Source organism: Musa acuminata, chromosome BXJ2-3 (genome assembly GCF_036884655.1).
Source record: "Musa acuminata AAA Group cultivar baxijiao chromosome BXJ2-3, Cavendish_Baxijiao_AAA, whole genome shotgun sequence".
NCBI lineage: Eukaryota > Viridiplantae > Streptophyta > Magnoliopsida > Zingiberales > Musaceae > Musa > Musa acuminata.
Window position 1 is genome coordinate 1173834 of NC_088340.1, and position 18562 is coordinate 1192395.

Sequence of the window (18562 nt, forward strand, 5' to 3'; positions counted from 1 at the left end):
ACACAAGTATAAAGTTATCTAATCTATATAGTTTATAGAATAGAATATGCTAGATGTGTCAAATGTAAACTGGAATACATGAAGATGAATAACATGGAATACAAGTCATGTAGCTGAATTTGTTTATATTAGCAACTCTAAGTCTCTAACGATAAAACACCGTTTGATAAAAAAAAAAAAAGATAAATATTGAGTTGTTTAAGTTTTTGCTACTTGAAGGTTCTTCTCATCGTTCATAATCAAGACATTATATCTAAAAGGTATCTTGTTTGAACTATTTCTTTATATCCTTTTAAGTTTCGAGTTTATTATATTCTTGGCCTTGGTCTGATTCTCGATCGTATTCTACTTCTTCTTTCGAGATTGAATATTGGGTGTATAATAATTTTTAAAAATAAATCAAATCGAATCGATTCGAGACGTAGATTGATGATCAATTCTAACACTAATCTTTAAAATATAAATAAATAAAATAATAATAATAAATTATATTATATTTATATACAAGTGAATTGAATAATAATAATAAAAATTATGATTGGACACACTAATCTTTAAAATATAAATAAATAAAATAATAATAATAAATTATATTATATTTATATACAAGTGAACTGAATAATAATAATAATAATTATGATTGGACATTCAGCCGAAGGATTTCAAATTCTTGGAGGAGAAAAAATGAATTAGGCCCAATCCAAAGTTATTGGCCCTCATGGAGACAATTCACCCACAAAGAAGCATCTCTTGAGGCTGCGGCTCTGATTGACTAACCCTCCATAACTGGTTCTGGTCACCCCCAACAAAAATCCAAGCTGTTCTTACGAACTACCACCGGCCATATATTATCGAATGCGACCCAATCATAGAGCAGGTTAGCTTCCACGTGACCTTCTTTGCTATCCTACGCCCATCCAACCGCCCGTGCACGTTAAGCTCTTTCCCTCCCCCTCCCCTGCCACAGGTCCCTCTAATGAATAAATGAATGAATGCGAGACCGAGAGAGAGAGAGAGAGAGAGAGAGAGAGAGAGAGAGTAGGGTTTCTGGATCGGATCGACGAGACACAATCGATGAGGAAGCCGAGCTCGAAGGGATAATCGGCGGAGATTGGAGGGGGAATTTCTGGGTTCGGAATCACGAGCTGGGGTGAATCGCTGGTGGGAGATGTGGTGGGAGGGAGGGAGATTCTACTGGGGGAGCAAGGAGGGGAGGGAGGGGATCGTGGTGGTGTTCGCGTGGTTGTCCAGCCAGGAAAGGCACTTGAAGCCCTACGTGCAGCTCTACTCGACCTTCGGCTGGCGGTCGCTCATCTGCCATGCCGATTTTCTCACTCTGTAAGTGTTAACCGTCTTTCCCTCTTCGGATTTTTGGTGATTTGCATGTGCAGTAGATTGTTCTAGTCGATGTCGCAACGAGAAGGCAGGAAAATTATATTAGAAAGATTTGCACGTGGAGACCTGTAGTTGAATTTGGATGGAAGAGAAAAGGGGGAAAATACAATACAGGAACAGCTTTCTCTTCTCTGATTTATAGGTCTGTTGTGTTTATTCTGGAACACAGCTGCATCGTTGGATATCGGTCTCTGTATGTTATGCCCATTTTTTTTTTATTTTTGAAGGTTAGGCTGTTGATTTACAAGTTTATCAATTCTGTTGCCAAAGAGCTACAAGCGGAAACAAATTAAGTTTTATTTTAGTACGAGACACCTAAATAAAAACCTAAGAAAAACATGGCGTCGACAATATAGAATTTATTAATAGTTTGTGCATGAAATAACTATCTTAACCAAGAATAAAAATAGGGATGCAGTTCTAAAACATTAGCAAGAACATGTACTTCCTTGATCTGTGACTTCATATCTTCTTTTGAATCACGATTTGATATAAACTAACATCTTAGCCAGACATTGCGATACCATCCAGAAAGCAAAATAAGGTGATGGTAACTGAGATACCCAGCAAGTTTTTTGGCTCACAATACTGTTATTTGCATTGGCAAGCTGCTTTGATAAGCATATGCCTTTGCCACATCCAATACTAGATACTGTAGGCTCAATTAGTATGTCTTTGTTTATATCCTATTAATTGTCACCATAAGTTCTGATATCTTGTTGAAGATTGGCAAAAGCTAGATGCCTTATCCAGAATGAACTCTTCAACCTTTATTCTGGATGGAGATAAATGTCGTCAATGAATACAGCAAATTGAAAATATATATTGCAGTGGATTTTGATAATAATCTACCTATGCCGTATTCATTGAACTCTTTTGCATAATGCTTTGTAAGTCCATTATAATTTGGAATGCTTCAGGAAGATGAAGGCAAGATTATAGAATGCCGAAAATGAAATTCTGAAGCTATGAATAACATGGAAAGCAGTTATCAACAGCTTAACAACATTATCTACATAAATGCAAGACCTAGCTTTTATGTTGAATCCTTGCCATATAAATTGGGTTACCAAGAAACTATGTACCTGACTAGATTTGTATTGTCTATCTCGTTCTTCTGGTGTTTTAAATTTAAAATCTTTAAAATATATTATTGCTTTGAAATTACATGTCATGAGTCAAGAGACATTAATATTATGATTTTGCAAAATATGTAAGCATTGTTAAGTACATGTATCAGCTGATATAAAGATGATTCTGCACTGATCAAGTTCCAGTGCAAACCTACCATCTGAGATTGAAATATTTGCTTAATGTGACACAAACCGATAGACTGCATAGATTTATTCAATATGGTTGATCATATTATGAATATACATACTCATTTTCATGAGTGAGCTTTATTGAATTTCTGCTTATGTAGTCGCCCTTGCAAGTCTAATCTAGGCATACAGCATACTGAGGCTTGGTTTACTCCCTAAGCACTAACCCACATGCCCACAAAATCGCCATGACAATGATGCATGGAAAGTAGCCACCTAACTTGTATACCGTTGCAAAACTACTGTTTGCTAAAATGCTATTCTTACATTTCTTTCTATTTATAACCCTGGTTTTGGTTGATAGTTAAAATTTGACTTTAGATATGCAAGTAAAACACTTGTTGAAATTGAGATTGGGATGTTTTGGAAGGGCAATTTAAGATATTTTATACTAAAGATGGTTAATAACTTAATATTAATGTTTACTTATGGTCGAGACACCAAATATATGTGGAACAAAAAAAGAGGTCTAGAGTGGTGTATATGCAAAGACCATGCATGCCAAAAGGCATGTAACATAGTATCTGTGGAAGCTCTTTTGCTATATATGTAGAAACTCTTTTCTCTAGAAGATCCATCATGCAATGGTTTATTGAAATTCCTTGAGCTCAGAATCTAATGACTTCTGCAGGTTTTTCCCTGAGAAGGCTTCATCACTAGCTGATGGTGTTCTCAAGGAGCTTCTTCAGGTAATTATATTGTTTCTTTGGAGAAAATATGAACCTAGTGATTTTTCATGGCTTATATCGTGCTTACCTTCTGAATGGTTGAACCACTTGAATGAGTCTAATCCCACAATCTATGCTTATCAAGGATGCATTTTTATGGACTTTTGGTGTCTTAAATTAATGCTCTATGTCATAAGGTCCTTGACAGTAATTCATAAATACTGTGTTTTGTGTTGTTAGCAGACTATCATGTGTTTTCTGAGTGCTGGTCATAACAGGATTTGGGCATGGTGGAACCTACAAGGCTAAGTTCATGACAACTTGGCACAGGGTTTCATTGATGTGTTTTCCTAGTGTTGGTTATAGCAGGAATGTTGCATGGCCTAGCCCACAAGTCTTAAGTTCGTGACAACTCAGCGCCAGGGTTCACTTACCTTTTTGGCCAAAACTGGCCTGGCCATTTATCAGCTTGGCTTGACACATGCCATCATGCATTGACTAGCTCAATGGTCCTGATAGGGTTTCTTTGCTGTCAGTCATAAGTTTGTTTGTGCACCATGTGTCTGGAGGCCATAAACACCAAACAAAGAGATTGTTAGATGGCAAAGTTAGTTTAATTTGAGGTTTGGGGTTTTGAGTATTTGTTGTTTATCGATCAGTTATTGACATACTGAATCGTTATATTTTTGTTGACTTGATGGTGCATTTGCTTTAGCCGAGTTTGCATCTTGGTTATGTTGTATTTGGATGTTCAGAACGATTATCGGACTTATCCACATATACATGCATAACTAATCTGGAGTTTAGGCCTTATTGCTATGTACAAAAATGATCAATTGATCGTTATTAGATAAACATGATTACATTTTTTTTGTTCTGTTATTGGAGTAACAGGAATTAAAGATCAGACCATCACCCATTGTATTCGCCGCTTTTTCTGGGGGACCAAAAGGTTGCATGTATAAGGTTCTTCAGGTTTGTTTCTTGGTCCAAGATAGACTGTTTTTGCTATAATTTCTTAATCTCATCAACTTTGATTGTAAGCATTAGTATCTTTTCTTTGTTCCAGTTGATCAATGGACGATGCAAAGGATTATTGGATCTGGTATGCTCATGCTTTACAAGTTAAAATCCCAGTTCACTTGTTGTCACCTATCGCTCTGCAATCATTTGTAGGGCTATCTAGAACTGTTAACCATTGACAATCTAGAACTGCTAACCAGTTTTAACAGATACCTTAGGGTGACCAGTGAGATACAATTTGTGTTTCCTGTTGTAGCTTTGTATCCTGCAGCTGTTAGTCCACTAACAAGTCAGATAATTATTTGTTCCTTTAGTCTCTTGCAACTGAAGTATCTTTTGTCTAAAATATTCTGGTACATCTTGAAGGATGAATATCAGCTTGTAAAGGACTGCTTATGTGGTCAAATATATGATTCAAGTCCAGTGGATTTTACAAGTGATCTGGGCACTCGATTTCTTCTTCACCCATCTGTTCTGAAAAGGCCCCACCCACCTAGAGTTGTGTCATGGATGGCAAAAGCCTTGGCATCTGGTCTGGACACTTTATTCATAAGCAGATTTGAAGCTGAACGCGCTGATTATTGGCAGACTCTGTACTCATCAGTTGTAAGACTCCATTTCTTTTTCCAAATTCATTTGTCTACATAAAGCTATCCATCTCTAAGACTAACCGGTTCAGTAAAACAATGATATGCAGAATGTTGGCCCATTCCTCATATTTTGCTCAGAAGATGATGAACTTGCCCCCTACCAAGTCGTTTGTAATTTTGCTCAACACCTACAGGAGCTTGGCGGTGATGTGAAACTAATAAAATGGAACAGTTCCCCTCATGTCGGTATGTTCAATTTGTAACTGTAGTCAGTGATGTGTTAATGATGTTTTTATGGTCTTTGAAGTTTAAATTGAGGTTGTAGTTAGGTTTAATTTTGTTATGATAATAATCCAGTCATTTAATAGCCAAAACGGTAGAGCTAAAAGTAAATATAATGAATGCTATCACAGAGTACCTAATAGAAGATTGAAAGAAACTCTTGATATGTTAGAAATTGTACCCAAAAGGTCATGCCGAATTGTTAATTCTTACATGCATATTGACTTTCACATAAAGTTTAAGATTCCCTTATGACTATAAGGGAGTGCATATAGAACTTGAATTGGATGACCTTACACAAATACTAATATATATATATATATATATATATATATATATATATATATTCAGCAGTTAACATTATTCTGAGGTTTATGTGTGTGAATATAGGGTCAGTTTTGTTGTAAGTTTGGCTTATCATTGTCAGCCGAGGAGATTGGAATGAAATGCTGAAGTATTTCACTTCTGCCACTAGTGGAAAATGAAACCAAAATGAAAATTTTGAATTTTGACTTGCTCTCATGTGATAAGTGATTATACAGCACTAGGGCCTACTTTTCTTTGCATAAAGTGGTTTTTGAATACATATGCTTCCACGTTAGTGTGAACTGTTCTACAATTTGTTCATAATGTTGCTGGACTGATTTATTTTACAGGCCACTACAAATTTCATGCATCTGATTATAGAGCTGGTGTATTTGAGTTGGTTGGCAAGGCAGCTATGATCTATGCACAGAGAAGGCTGCAATCACAGGGCTTGGAGGGTCCTTCGATATCTGAGTCAGTTTGCAATCTTCATAAAGCTGCAGCGAGCTCTAGTGAGAGCCTAAGGAGGGTAGCAACTGACCCAAGTGATCATTTCTTCTTGCCAAGCTCCATGGAGTACGAGGATAAGAAAGACACAAACCTACAAAAAGGAGAGCTGTTCCACCCACAGAACATGCCGAGCATCAATGCTCATGGTGTTCTGGGCCAGATACTTTTTGATATATGCGTTCCTAAGAATATAGAAGGCTGGGATATAAAGCCTTCTACATCACTCAATGGAAGGCAAACATTTGCTGTGGCACGGCGACACGGCCTTTTCTATCCAATGAAGTGCATACGACGATCGAGATTGTAGAATCTTTGGCTCATGAGGAAAGGAAAAATAAAAGAATTTTCTGTGGAATCTGATGGATGCTAATATGTTGTCGCACTTCGAACTAAAGATAAGAAGCCACAAAATAAAGACAAAAAAATAAACAAATTCATGATGGAATGTACAGCAACTTCAGTGTTTGTAGTTTTCCTTGGATGTGTGGCAATGTGAGGCTAATAGCTAAGAACAGCAGATATTCATAAGATTGTCTGATTTTGTTGAATGTACAGTAACTTCAGTGTCACTAGTTGTCCCTCTTGGAATCATGGAAATGTGAGTTTATCTAAGAACAGCAGAGAGTGTATCTTTGTTTCACTTGGTACAGAATCTTTGGCTGCCTATTTTCCACTTGCAACAACCAACATCTAGGAAGACTTGAAAACTGTAAAAGATGGCAATAATATCCATCGCGGAGCATTGTTCCTCTGTCAGTGACAGAAAGTATCCATGGCTTACAATTGATATGATTTGCCAAAACAATTCAGCAGAGATGTTTTATGCAGAGAAATTACCTTCATGGTGGATCTGAAACACCAACTCACATCAAAGCTTGAAGAAAGTTCTGCTCATCAAACTTGGCAGATGTCAAATCTAAACTTGGTAACGAGGTTAAACAAACAAACAGTGCCATAAGGAACAGGGCATGAATGTTGGCAAGATAAATTAGGATATTATAATGAGTCTCCCAGAGTTGAATGGCTAGACTGCAACATCATGGATGTGATTCTTCATTATGTGTATCAGCATGTTGTCCCATACAGTAGCAGAGACCTGAAAACAGGGGGTCATGAGAAGGAAATGAAGAATCAAATATCATCACACTGGTCCACATGGGACATGAAGGAATGAGAATTGACATGACTTTGAATTCAAAGGCCAGATGTTCACACAACAGTATGGCAAGAAAAGTCAGGTCAGGTTCTTCATCCTTACTGTCAGCTCTGTTTCTGAAAGAATTGAATTCTGATCCACCATGATATCTTCAGCATATAGAAGTTTCAGGTTATTAATTCACCAGGGGAACTTGAAGACAATGAGAAGAGGATTTACAAAAGCTTCACAGAGGGTCCAACTTCTGAACAGATACATATCAATCAGCTAATTAACTTGTCTTAGAGACTAATGCATTGTCATGTTAAAAGTTCAGTTTGTCCTTCCTGTCTCTCTTGAAGTTCTGCATGTGCCTGGGAATGTTTTGCTTCTCCTCTGTGATCATTGTATGACTCCCAACATTTCCATGAACTGGAAGTCCTTGGTAACTATAAGCTGAGCAGTCAGTGAAAATTATCTTAATGAAGTAATGGGAAGAGCAGTTTCCTTCTAAGCAAGCTATAGATAACATTCACAACCTCAATGATGGATAGTTCATTCAACTGAATGCATTCATTTCAGCAACATTGACCTTACACTGATCAGCAAGGCACATTTGTTATGCCTACTTCTGGTACTGTGGATATAACTTCCATCTTCAAGCTTACAAGGGGGAAAAAAATGTTAGGTTTCACCAATAGTGATGCCAAAGTTATGTCCAATCTACATTCTGAACTACCACATCTGTGGAAATTGTTTTGGGTGGATGGGAGCATTATTCTTGGTGCCTAAGTAAAGCAATTCTTGGAGATGAGAGCCAGTTGAGTTGAGGAGACAGAGAAGCTCCTCAACTTGATGGTAAGCAACATCTACACCATACATACACCCCACAACTGGTAGGCCTAACACAAATGAATCTTATGTAAGCTTTCCATATCTTCCACACAAAGATTGCTTCACAAGATTCATACTTTCTCCCATTCTTGTAAGCTACTCCAAAGATGTTCTTTTTGCATCTTGAAGTTCGTCTTACCATCATCATGTCTTGATGCTTCCACCCGTATCATTCTAAATTAAATTACTCGAGTAAACATCCTGTGACAGGTTTTGAGCAAGATAGATAATTCATTTACCTTACTTATAAACAAGGTATTATTTATTGTTTTATCGTGCTTATGTGATCTCCAGTTTACTTAGTTTGCCAATTAGAAATCCTCATCCTGTTCTTGGAACATTTGCAGCCCCTATGACTGACTCATCTTTGTGAGAAGACAAACACAAACAAGTGTTCGATCCATCCTCAACTTTCCATGAGCACCCTTACCCTTTCCTTTCCTTCATCACATTCCACAACTGATGGATGTTGCAATCCACTCAATGGACTTCTTCTCCCCTCTAAACTTTATTCCATATAGTATGAATCACATATATAATCTATCAAAAAGGAAAGAGAAATGTGAACTGTATCCACACGACAGTGAACAGGAAGGATGACTAAGCTCACGGCATTCCATGCTCACACTTGAAGAGAGAAGCTCACTGCTTTGTCACGTTCCTGCCGTCCCCCGAAACCCTCAACCTCCAATGCCCATCTCCAAACCCAAACTCCTCCGCCTCCCGCCGCTCCTGCTCCAGCTCCTCCCTCCTCGCCGCCGGTAGCCCACAGAACTCGTGCAGCCGCTCGTCCATCTGATCATGCAGCCTCCACCACGTCGCGTGCGCCGCGTCGCTCGCGTAGGCTCGCTGATCCCCGATGTTCCAGTTGCAGTCGTACTCCCTGTAGCACATCCACGGCTTTATGCCGAGGTAGTGGATCGAGTACAGCTTCGGCGGGTCGGCGGCGAAGAGGTGGTTCTTCATGCTCGCCTCCGCCGTGGTGTTCGACCAGAAGTTCTTGAGGAAGTTGACGCGCCTCGGCAGACGGTGCCACCACACGAACACCTCGTTGAGGAACCCCTGGTCACCGCCGTTGTACGAGACGACGTCCTCCCGGAGCGCCATCAACGCTTTGAAGGTGCAGTTCGACGGCTCGATGACCATGACGCCGGAGTTGAAGATGACGCCGTCGTTACCGGTGGCGGATATCTGCGGGAAGCGGAAGAGGACGTCGAGGCTGCGGAGGACGAGGATGTCGGCGTCGATGAAGACGACCTTGTGGTAATCGGTGAGCTGCCACAGGCGGAGCTTGCTGTAGTTGTACTCGTTGTAGGTGCCGCGCTGGGCGCGCGGGTTGCGGATGCGCTCGATCTCGCGGAGGGTCCACCCGGCGGCGGCTAGCCCACGCAGCTTGTGGGGGGCGACGGTGTTGTCGTGGAGCAGGACGAGTTCGCGGGTGGAGCGGGTTCTGACGATGCTGTGAGCCAGCGCGACCGCGCCGCACACGTACGTGTCGGAGGAATGCAGCACGGTCGCGTAGGCCTCGCGGCGGCGCGGGGTCGCCGCCTCCGCCAGCTTCGATGCGTCGTAGACCACGTCCGTTCCTGCAAAACAGTCATGCAGTGATGTCATCATCTCAGTATGAATCGAACGGAAGTACGTAAACGCCATTCTACAGTGGATTTGGACCGAATGAGTGAGAAGGTCCAGCTTTGGCGTATGAGTGCATGTGGCATTGAAGGAAGGGAAGGGAACAGTGTGTAGTATACTGCCCACGACATAATTAGCGTCGATGAAAATATCACAAGATTTATAATCTGCCTAATTTTGATTTATCACATACGATATTTTCATCAATCGAATCGATAACATAGAAAAAATAAAATTAAATATTTTACTTTCATAAATATAAAAATCTTAATATTATTTTTAAAAATATAAGAATCGAAATACTAAGAAAGAATTAATTACATATGCAATTAGAGCTTAGCTTATGATAGAAGAAATTATTTGATGACCACAAAATTTCATACTACTAATATCTTGTACACCATAACAAAATAAAATAATATCCTGAATTCTCTCAATCAGGAAAAGAAAATTCAAAACATAAGTGTGCTGACCTACCTAATCAAACAAACATAAGAAAAGATCTCTCTAGCACAAGAAGGCCAACTTGCTTCTGAGCAAGCAAGAGAAATCCTTATCAAAGTATTGGAAGCTCTTCATCAAAGAAAGAATAGATGGAACTCTTGATTCCTTCAGGGAAAAGTATCAGTGTGATCTGTGAAGCAAAGTGCAAAGCCTTGCTTCCAAGTCTGGCCAACCAACCTCAGAAACAACCAGGCTTTGATGGGGACACATCTCTAGGTTTGTGGTGTATGCAATGTGTGCCCACTTCTGTGTCAAGTGAACCTTCAAGTTGAAGGAAGAAGAACACCACCTGAGATATTGATGTTATTGCCCAACCATTCTTCTACTCCTCCTCCTCCTCCTCCTCCTCCTCCTCCTACTACTCAGTCCCCATTTAACTCCACCAAGAAGATGAGCCCATGGCTAAAGAGAACAGAAGAAAAGATCCAGGAAGGTACTGACTCAGCATCTTGGATAAAAGCTAAAGCAGTAAAAAGGTCAGCACAAGAACATGCCAACACACACAGCAATTGATTGAAGTACTTTGTCCTTCTCACACACTGTTCAGAAAGTGAGGCAGGATCCATTAATGCCACCGACTGCAATCTGGCCATTTCTTCCTCCCGTCCACCCGATTGAAGCTTTTCCCTACCTCATGTGCTTCAACTTATTAGGGACAAACCTATCAGAAACACCTTTCATCGCTACTATTGCAACCTCTGTTGAGGTCAGGCCATCTAATAAATGCTAGGCTACCAACAAGAAGATTCTTGATGGTTATATAACTTCATATCCCATACTTTCTTTCTCAGATGGTACACTATGTCTAATGCATTCAAACCTCTCTTACTACATGTCACAATGATCCCTCTATTGGGGTGGACACAATATTGTGGACTCCTTGATGGACAAGAAAATAATATTCCAAATTAAAGTTGCAATATTCTCTCTACTACTACTCAATAAAAAAATGATAATTAGGAGCAATTTAAAACTTCTGCAGTGTATGTTGAGAAATACCACCAATATTTCATAGTCATATAATGTCTATATTTCTATATGAATGCATCACAAATATAATCCTAGTAGTTCAAATTCTGCTCTTCGGGAACCAAAAACAACACTAACTTCATTGGCACTAAAACAAGTTAATGAATCATATGGTATGGATCATTAATTGTAGCAGTCTAGATTATAATTTTCATGCTATATGAATTGTTTTTCATAAGATTTCATCTGAATTATTAATTAGTTTCTCAGGAGTTAAATCTGTGAGTGTGATGGAGGAGGAGATGAGGATGGTTCTTACCTTTGTCCCACAGTGGCAAGGCAAGGTTGCAGGAGCCGATGGGCAAGGCGAGCTTCTCCTCCAACCTCCATGCCTCCGCCTCGTACATCCACCACTCACCTTCTCTCGCCACCAGGTCGTCGCACCGGAACAGTTCCATCATCGGCCGGCAGGCGCTCAGCAGCACCACCTTCACCGCCCCTCGGGCGTCCCTACGCCCCCTCTGCGCCGCAGCGGCCGCCGCCACTAGGTGGACCTGCAGCCGCGACAAGTCGCGCGCCCACCCGGCCGTCTCCGCACGCCAGCATGGCAGCTTGGCGACGACCATGCCCACCTCGCCGCACGAGGAGAGGTCGGGCATCGGGATCTCTGGACACGATGGGCCCTCGTTCTCCTCCTCCTCGTCGATCCATTCCGGGAACAGGTCCTTCCACTGGAAGTTGTCGGAGATGGGCTCGAAGTCCACGGCCGTCGTGCCGCTGGGGAGACCCCAGTCGAGCGCTTCCTCGGCTCCGACGTTCACCAGGGCAACCTTCATGCCGCCATGCAACCTCTTGAGGAAGCTTGGGACCGTCTCCATCGTCGTCCGGTTCTCTCGCGCAGCCTGCAGCCGGATCGATCCTTCCGCCTGCAAATGCCAGCATGAGGAGCTTCCCAAGGGAGATTTCGACTTCTCAAGATCACTAGGTCTTTTGGCCTCGGGAGTGTGACTGAGAGGACTCGAGGACGAGCACTCACCTTACCTTCTTCACGTGGCAGCCGCGCAAGGAACAAGAGACCATCTTGGTGGCGTTCTGGTTGTACAGCGACGCAGGTTGTAGGACGAGCAGCAGGATGTAGGCGAAGATGAAGAAGCCCAGGAAGGCTACATTAATCTTGATCACCAGAGCTTTCGATGCAACAGCCTGCATCATCTCCCCTCCAAAGCCCATGCTCTCTCTCTCTCTCTCTCTCTCTCTCTCTCTCTCTCTCAACAGTTCTTGGCCAGGCTTCACTCCCTTGGTCCTAAAGTATGATTCACTTTATATACTCTTTACATAATAATAGGATGCATTTGGGCACCATTTCTTTCCACATCCCAATCTTAACTCAGGATTATATATATATATATACATATATACATGTATATATATATATATATATATACATGTATATATGTATATATATATATATAATCCTGAGTTAAGATTGGGATGTGGAAAGAAATGGTGCCCAAATGCATCCTATTATTATGTAAAGAGTATATAAAGTGAATCATACTTTAGGACCAATTGAGTACCCATATGTATGTTTTATGCAAAAGATTAAACATCTAATTGCAAAAGATGTAGTGACAGATTTCAATTTAAATTCACTTACCCCCTGCACTATTCTTTTCACTGATACAATCCTATGAAAGAGATATGAATGTGGATCCCACAAGAAGGTAAGACTTGCAGCAGGTGAATCTGCCACAGTGACCACTAAAGAACAACAAGAAGAGCTCCACCTTTAACATCCTGAAGAGTGGTTCCAATACATCATTTGAAAGAAACAGAACACCATAAAGAAGCCCAAACCTGAGAGGTTCATGGCATCCAACTTCTTTCCTTGCCAGTTCATGTCAATCCAAATAAGAACTTTGATGGCATTACATGCTCCACAATTTGATGGACTCAACAACCATAGGGTTTACATTATGAACAATGAACCTTTAGAAGAATACATATTGTTGAGAGCAATCACTCATGATGATTTAGTCATTTGGTTGATATGCCAACTTATGAAGCCCATCCTGGGCCAAAAGCTAAGGCTCCATTTTTTCCCTCAAGTAAAAGACAAAAAACAAGGTGGTGAAGAGTGATGTTTAATTGATGAAGCACTTAACTTTTAAGAAGGTGAGAAGGACATGGGGTTTGCTATCATGTCCTGTCACTTTGTTCTTCTGTGCATGAATTGGACATGGCAACCACCTTTGGTAGGTGAAGACTCAGTGTGGAGACAAGGAGATTGTAAGGTAACCTGTTAGAAGTTCTAGACATGACACGAAGGTGCTGCTGATCATTAGCCAAAGAGGTCATCCTCCACATTTGAAATCACAGGCATTACCTCCCATGAGAGTCATAGAGATGTTTCACAGCTGGTGTAAAGTAAATCATGCAGATGATTTCTTGGCTAAAATTATCAGCATCCGTTCAACTTTGATGAATCAGATGACTCTCGGATAAAGTTTCTGCAAGACATTTACTCAAAGAAGATTTGACTGGACAACCAACATATTTCTATTGATTAGAAGACAAGAATAAGGTGTCACAGTCCTCCTGCATAAGATTACTTATACACCAATTTGTTGAACCTAAACTACTTATCCAAAATGCTTAAGTCATATATCCATCAATTCTTTATATACTAACTTAGTTTCTCTTACTTCCTATGTATGACTAAATATTAGATCCTCTATTTCCATCTACGAATAACATGATCCAAAATACCCAAAACTCAAGTTTTTGTCGTTAATCCTTATTTTCGATATGGGATTAAACTAAGGGATTACGGAAGGCTTGTGCACTTTGCACACTAGATCCTGTTGTGGATGTTTAATGCTCTGATCATTCTCATAATGTTTTCTGTCCCACGTTTAAGTGCTGCAGCAAATTCTATTCCACCAACTAATTAAATTCTATCACTATGATAGCTTACAGAAATGAACACATGCCAATATAGACATCACCAACCAAGCAGATTTGGTTCTGTCGTGATGTATTGATTCGCTCACTGGAGCAAGTCGGAAAAGGTTGTTGGGGGCTTCTTAGTGACCGAACACAAGAACCGAGCTGGTCATATACCACTTTTGAGAGCATGGATAAGAACTGAAGGGTTAGGGTCAATGGCCAGCCAGCTTCATTGGTGGACCTTGCAAACATAATCCACCAATGAGTCTTTTTTCCCCCTACTGAACTGCCAATGAGGTTATAGCCATTCTCTTAGATCTTCGGCTAATGATAATGTTCAGCTCAAATTTTCACTATTTGACTGAATAAAACTATCACTTCCTATCTACCTTTCGGATGATAAACTTCATCCCAAAAGTTCAAAAAGGTTATAAACCTCTTTTACTTGTATGTTTATGCTTATGATGCATAATGCATAGAAAAGATTTTATCAAACAACCTGAACAAATCATCACCAAGACAACATCTTGCTCTTGTGGTTGTATCGAAACATGAATATTCTAATCGGATTTGTTGAAACTCTTTTGAAACTTGTTTACACTTCACTAAAATCCAATTCCTTTTGACCATATGTATATCAATATCTCCCACTTTGATTGTTTGAACCCACATTCCCCATTTAGATGCTAATAAGGAAGACCTTATTAGACAACAGCATCTGCGTTCACAAGGCAGTAAGCAAGCACTGACTCGATCTCGAATGCTCGATACCAAACTGAAAATTACCAAGGAAGAACAGATGTGAACGCAGTAAGCAAGCACTGACTCGATCTCGAATGCTCGATACCAAACTGAAAATTACCAAGGAAGAACAGATGCGCCCTACCAGGTTATGGTTTGATTTGCTTCTTTCCAGTATCAAGCATTGGGGGGTGGCGGTTTGGGGGACCCAAGCAGAGTGGGGGAGAAGGGTACCATACCATGTCGGCGATATCCTCCTCACGGCGGCCATTCTTTCGCCCAAGACCTGCTTCTCGATGCCACCACCATCTCGACGCCGTCGTTGAGAACCAAAACAGAGGGAAGAGAGCGGCGATTGAGTGGGACTTCAAAGGGTATGTGTGTTTGTGGGGTCCAGGATTTGACCCAATAGGATATGTTTGTATCCCGTACCATGTCGGACTAGTCACAGCTGAACCATTCGTGCCCCCAAAACACCCTAATCGATCGATCGATCGATCGGTCGATGTCTATTTTGTCCTTCATGTGGGTCGTCGAGGCAGCGCGAGAGATCGAGCGAGATGGAGGGGCCGGTCGGAGGCGGGCAGGACAACGTGAAGCATCTCGCAGATTGCTCCGTTGCCAAGTGAGTCATTCTCCTCTTCGATCAAAAGCCCCTTCTTTTTCCTTCAGCAAACGCATCGAGCAGTTCCGATTTCTCATATTGATTTCTGTTTTGTGTTTCCAATTTAGGTCTTATGTTTTGTTGCATTCCCTTGTTCAAAGGACTATCTTCTGTTAGAACTATCGATTAGGGTTCATGTAATATCTGATGCGAGCAGATAGTTGGCACTTTGAAGCATATGTCGGCATGTATATGTTCATGATGTATTGCTGCTAAGCATTTCCTAGACTTCATGAGGACTCACACACAACGCTTATATAGAACTCCTAAGGCACTGATCCTGTTGAATGACTATCTTGTCCGTTCAAAATCTAGAGTGATTCCAAGGCGGTAACTTGTGATGTGTAGTCCCTTTGTTCATACATTTCAAAGAAGAGAATTAATTGTTCATTAATGGAAAAGTACCCTCACGGAAAAGTGTTTAGAATTACACGAGTTATTCGTTTCTTGGGCTGTTTAAAGGCAAAACTCAAAAGTATGTTCATACATTAGGGATGGAATATCTGAAACTTTATCCATTCTTTAGACTTTGTTTTGTTTTTCTTGGGGTTATTGTGCAAACATGACACTTTGTTAGGTTATGGAAATTGCATTTGTGAATGAAAATTCAGAAGATGATTCTGAAAGAAGACAAGAACAAGGTGTAGACATTGAGATATATTTGGTTATTTACTAGGATTATGAGTGATATTTAGCTATTAATATCTGAGGTGGTTATTCAGTGGTCAGAGTAATCTGTTTCAAGTTTATGGTACTTGAAATTTATGCGGCTATAGTTGTCATTCACTAGGATATAAAAGAAAAAACAAAAAGCGTTGAAGTGAATCGAGCAATACTTGTTGTGGAGCCAATGCAAGGTATAGATTTGCACCGGCGGACCTACTAATGAGTTTGGGATACATTTTAATTTTGAGTTCTAAGAAATTCACTATTTTGACCACTTACTAAGTCATCTCTGTCTGTGGAACTAGGAGGAATATTATTAAGTCAACCATAGACTGATCACTTGGGATGCTGCTTATTTTGTAGTAGATAACTTGGTAAAAGTACCATATTTGGCAAAGTACAAGAACATGTCATGGTGGAACCACTAGAGTGCTGAGTGCTCTATGAGCTTTTCAACTTACACAAGCGCATATTATTATATTCGATCTAAAACGTTCATCGAAGTATGGTGAAATTTACAACAAATGCAAAATCTTGACACAAGGATGATGTCCACTATGTCTTTGTGTCTCTCACTTTTCCTTGAAAGGTACAAATGTTTTCGTACATTTTTCCCATAAAAAAACATGCTATGAGATGTTACATGGTGAAGGTAGACTCCACAGTCTCATCAATGTTTACCATTGGAGTGGGTTGCAAAGAGAAGACATTGACTCCTTGAAGCATCCTTCGAGTGGTCAGATGTGTGATTTCCCATCTGTCTGTAGAGTAACTGTTTCGTTGGATACCATGATGTACTTTAAAAATGTTAAGGTCTTTATTTCCTTAAAGCGCTGAATACTTGATGGATCCTTCTTTTAAGATTGGCGTCAAATGTTTATAGTTTGTTGTTGATTAAAGTAACTAATTTACAGGATGTGAGTGATAAACATACACTAAATATGTAAAGATTATTTATTTATGGTTATCAGTTTTATTTGATCTAGGACTTGCATTGTTCTTAGTAGTTACCATCGATCAGGACTGTAAGCTAAATTAATTTACCTCCAAATACATGCTGATGGCCTTTATCTACGTAGTGACATTCATAGTTAATTTTACATTTTTTTTATTGCAATGGGTCTTGGTTTATATGTAGTTCATCATAAGTTTACGCTTTTCTTTTGACATTTGGTTTTGTCTCTGATTGTCAACTTCTGGATTATATTCGATCCACCAAGCTTTTTCATTATGAGCAGATTACTAATTTGTAAAAGCAGACTTATGTATTATTCTATTGTATTCAAGAAAATGCTTTAGAAATATGTGTTGGATGGGAATAAGTTCATCATACCTATTATTGGTGTTTGCAGTGCACTTGGTACATGGTTTTTCTCGGTAGCTGGAGCTTTAATTGCAATACCAGTGGGAATTCGAAAGAAATCATTGGCGCCATTAGTCTTCTTCGGTACGACCGGCACCATGCTTGATATTATCATGGGGATCAGCCAATGCGAGCGAGAGCATGCGGAGCGCCAAATGAAGCTGCTGGAAACACAAAACCTTGCGAGCAGTGCTTCAGCTGATGCTGAAGGCTAAGCTGGTGGTTTCCAATGAGTTCCTGTCATTTGCTTTTTTATGCATGCATCTCTTACGTTGTATAAAGCTTGGAAAGCTTTCGGCTTTCATTCGAAGTGGATTTGCTTTTTCAGCTTGGGAGAATCTTCATTAATATCGTAGATACCGTGCTAATTCAATGTAGTAGTTCAAATAAACTCCTTGTGTTTATAGTGAAGCGAAGTACTTGCTCTGCTCATATGCTCACTCAATTTATCATCCACAAACCTCATTAAGAGAGATCTTCACACTGTAGAATCTTTGTAGTCTCAAATTCTACAGAGTTGGAGAATCTTTGTAGTCTCTGTAGAATCTTTTTAGTCTCAGATCTTCACACTCTGTTCTTCAGCGAGAGAGATCACAAGAATGCTGCAGCAGAAGAATGGCAACAACAAATGACACCAGAAGAAACCAGCACCACCACATCACCTAATGTTAACTTGGTTCGAAAATTAATTATCTGCTACTTGTTTGTGGGCCTGAAATGGGCCATTGAGATAAGGCTCAATCCAGAAACATCATATTATATCACATCAAGACTCGTACATAGGCATATTATGAAAGCAGCATCGAAGCAACAAAAGCAAAAGGCCAGTAAATCGAATCAAGAACCTCGGACACGTCATGATGTTGTCACATCCCATGTGAACAACTTGGATTAACATAAGATTTAACCCAACAAATATCTCCGTGTGTCCGTAAGCATTCCAAATCGA

The 18562-nt window shown here is 40.2% G+C and overlaps 3 protein-coding genes across 3 annotated transcripts; 2 read left to right on the plus strand and 1 right to left on the minus strand.

Annotated features, from left to right (window-relative positions):
* Positions 1 to 998: 998 nt before the first annotated feature.
* On the plus strand, positions 999 to 7583 carry LOC135606767 (uncharacterized). Its single transcript, XM_065097950.1, has 7 exons — positions 999 to 1338; positions 3349 to 3406; positions 4280 to 4360; positions 4455 to 4490; positions 4775 to 5014; positions 5106 to 5244; positions 5937 to 7583. The coding sequence occupies exons 1-7, from the start codon at positions 1169 to 1171 to the stop codon at positions 6401 to 6403; spliced, it is 1191 nt and encodes a 396-aa protein (XP_064954022.1). The 5' UTR covers positions 999 to 1168; the 3' UTR covers positions 6404 to 7583.
* Positions 7584 to 8524: 941 nt separating this feature from the next.
* LOC135606766 (UDP-glucuronate:xylan alpha-glucuronosyltransferase 2-like) lies at positions 8525 to 12532 on the minus strand. Its single transcript, XM_065097949.1, has 3 exons — positions 12272 to 12532; positions 11550 to 12156; positions 8525 to 9711 (listed from the first exon to the last, which is right to left on the minus strand). The coding sequence occupies exons 1-3, from the start codon at positions 12458 to 12460 to the stop codon at positions 8768 to 8770; spliced, it is 1740 nt and encodes a 579-aa protein (XP_064954021.1). The 5' UTR covers positions 12461 to 12532; the 3' UTR covers positions 8525 to 8767.
* A 2854-nt stretch (positions 12533 to 15386) lies between these two features.
* Positions 15387 to 18045, plus strand: LOC103977176 (uncharacterized). The gene is made up of 2 exons (XM_009392625.3): positions 15387 to 15545; positions 17603 to 18045. Exons 1-2 carry the CDS (start codon positions 15481 to 15483, stop codon positions 17826 to 17828), a joined length of 291 nt encoding a protein of 96 aa, XP_009390900.1. The 5' UTR covers positions 15387 to 15480; the 3' UTR covers positions 17829 to 18045.
* Positions 18046 to 18562: the final 517 nt, after the last annotated feature.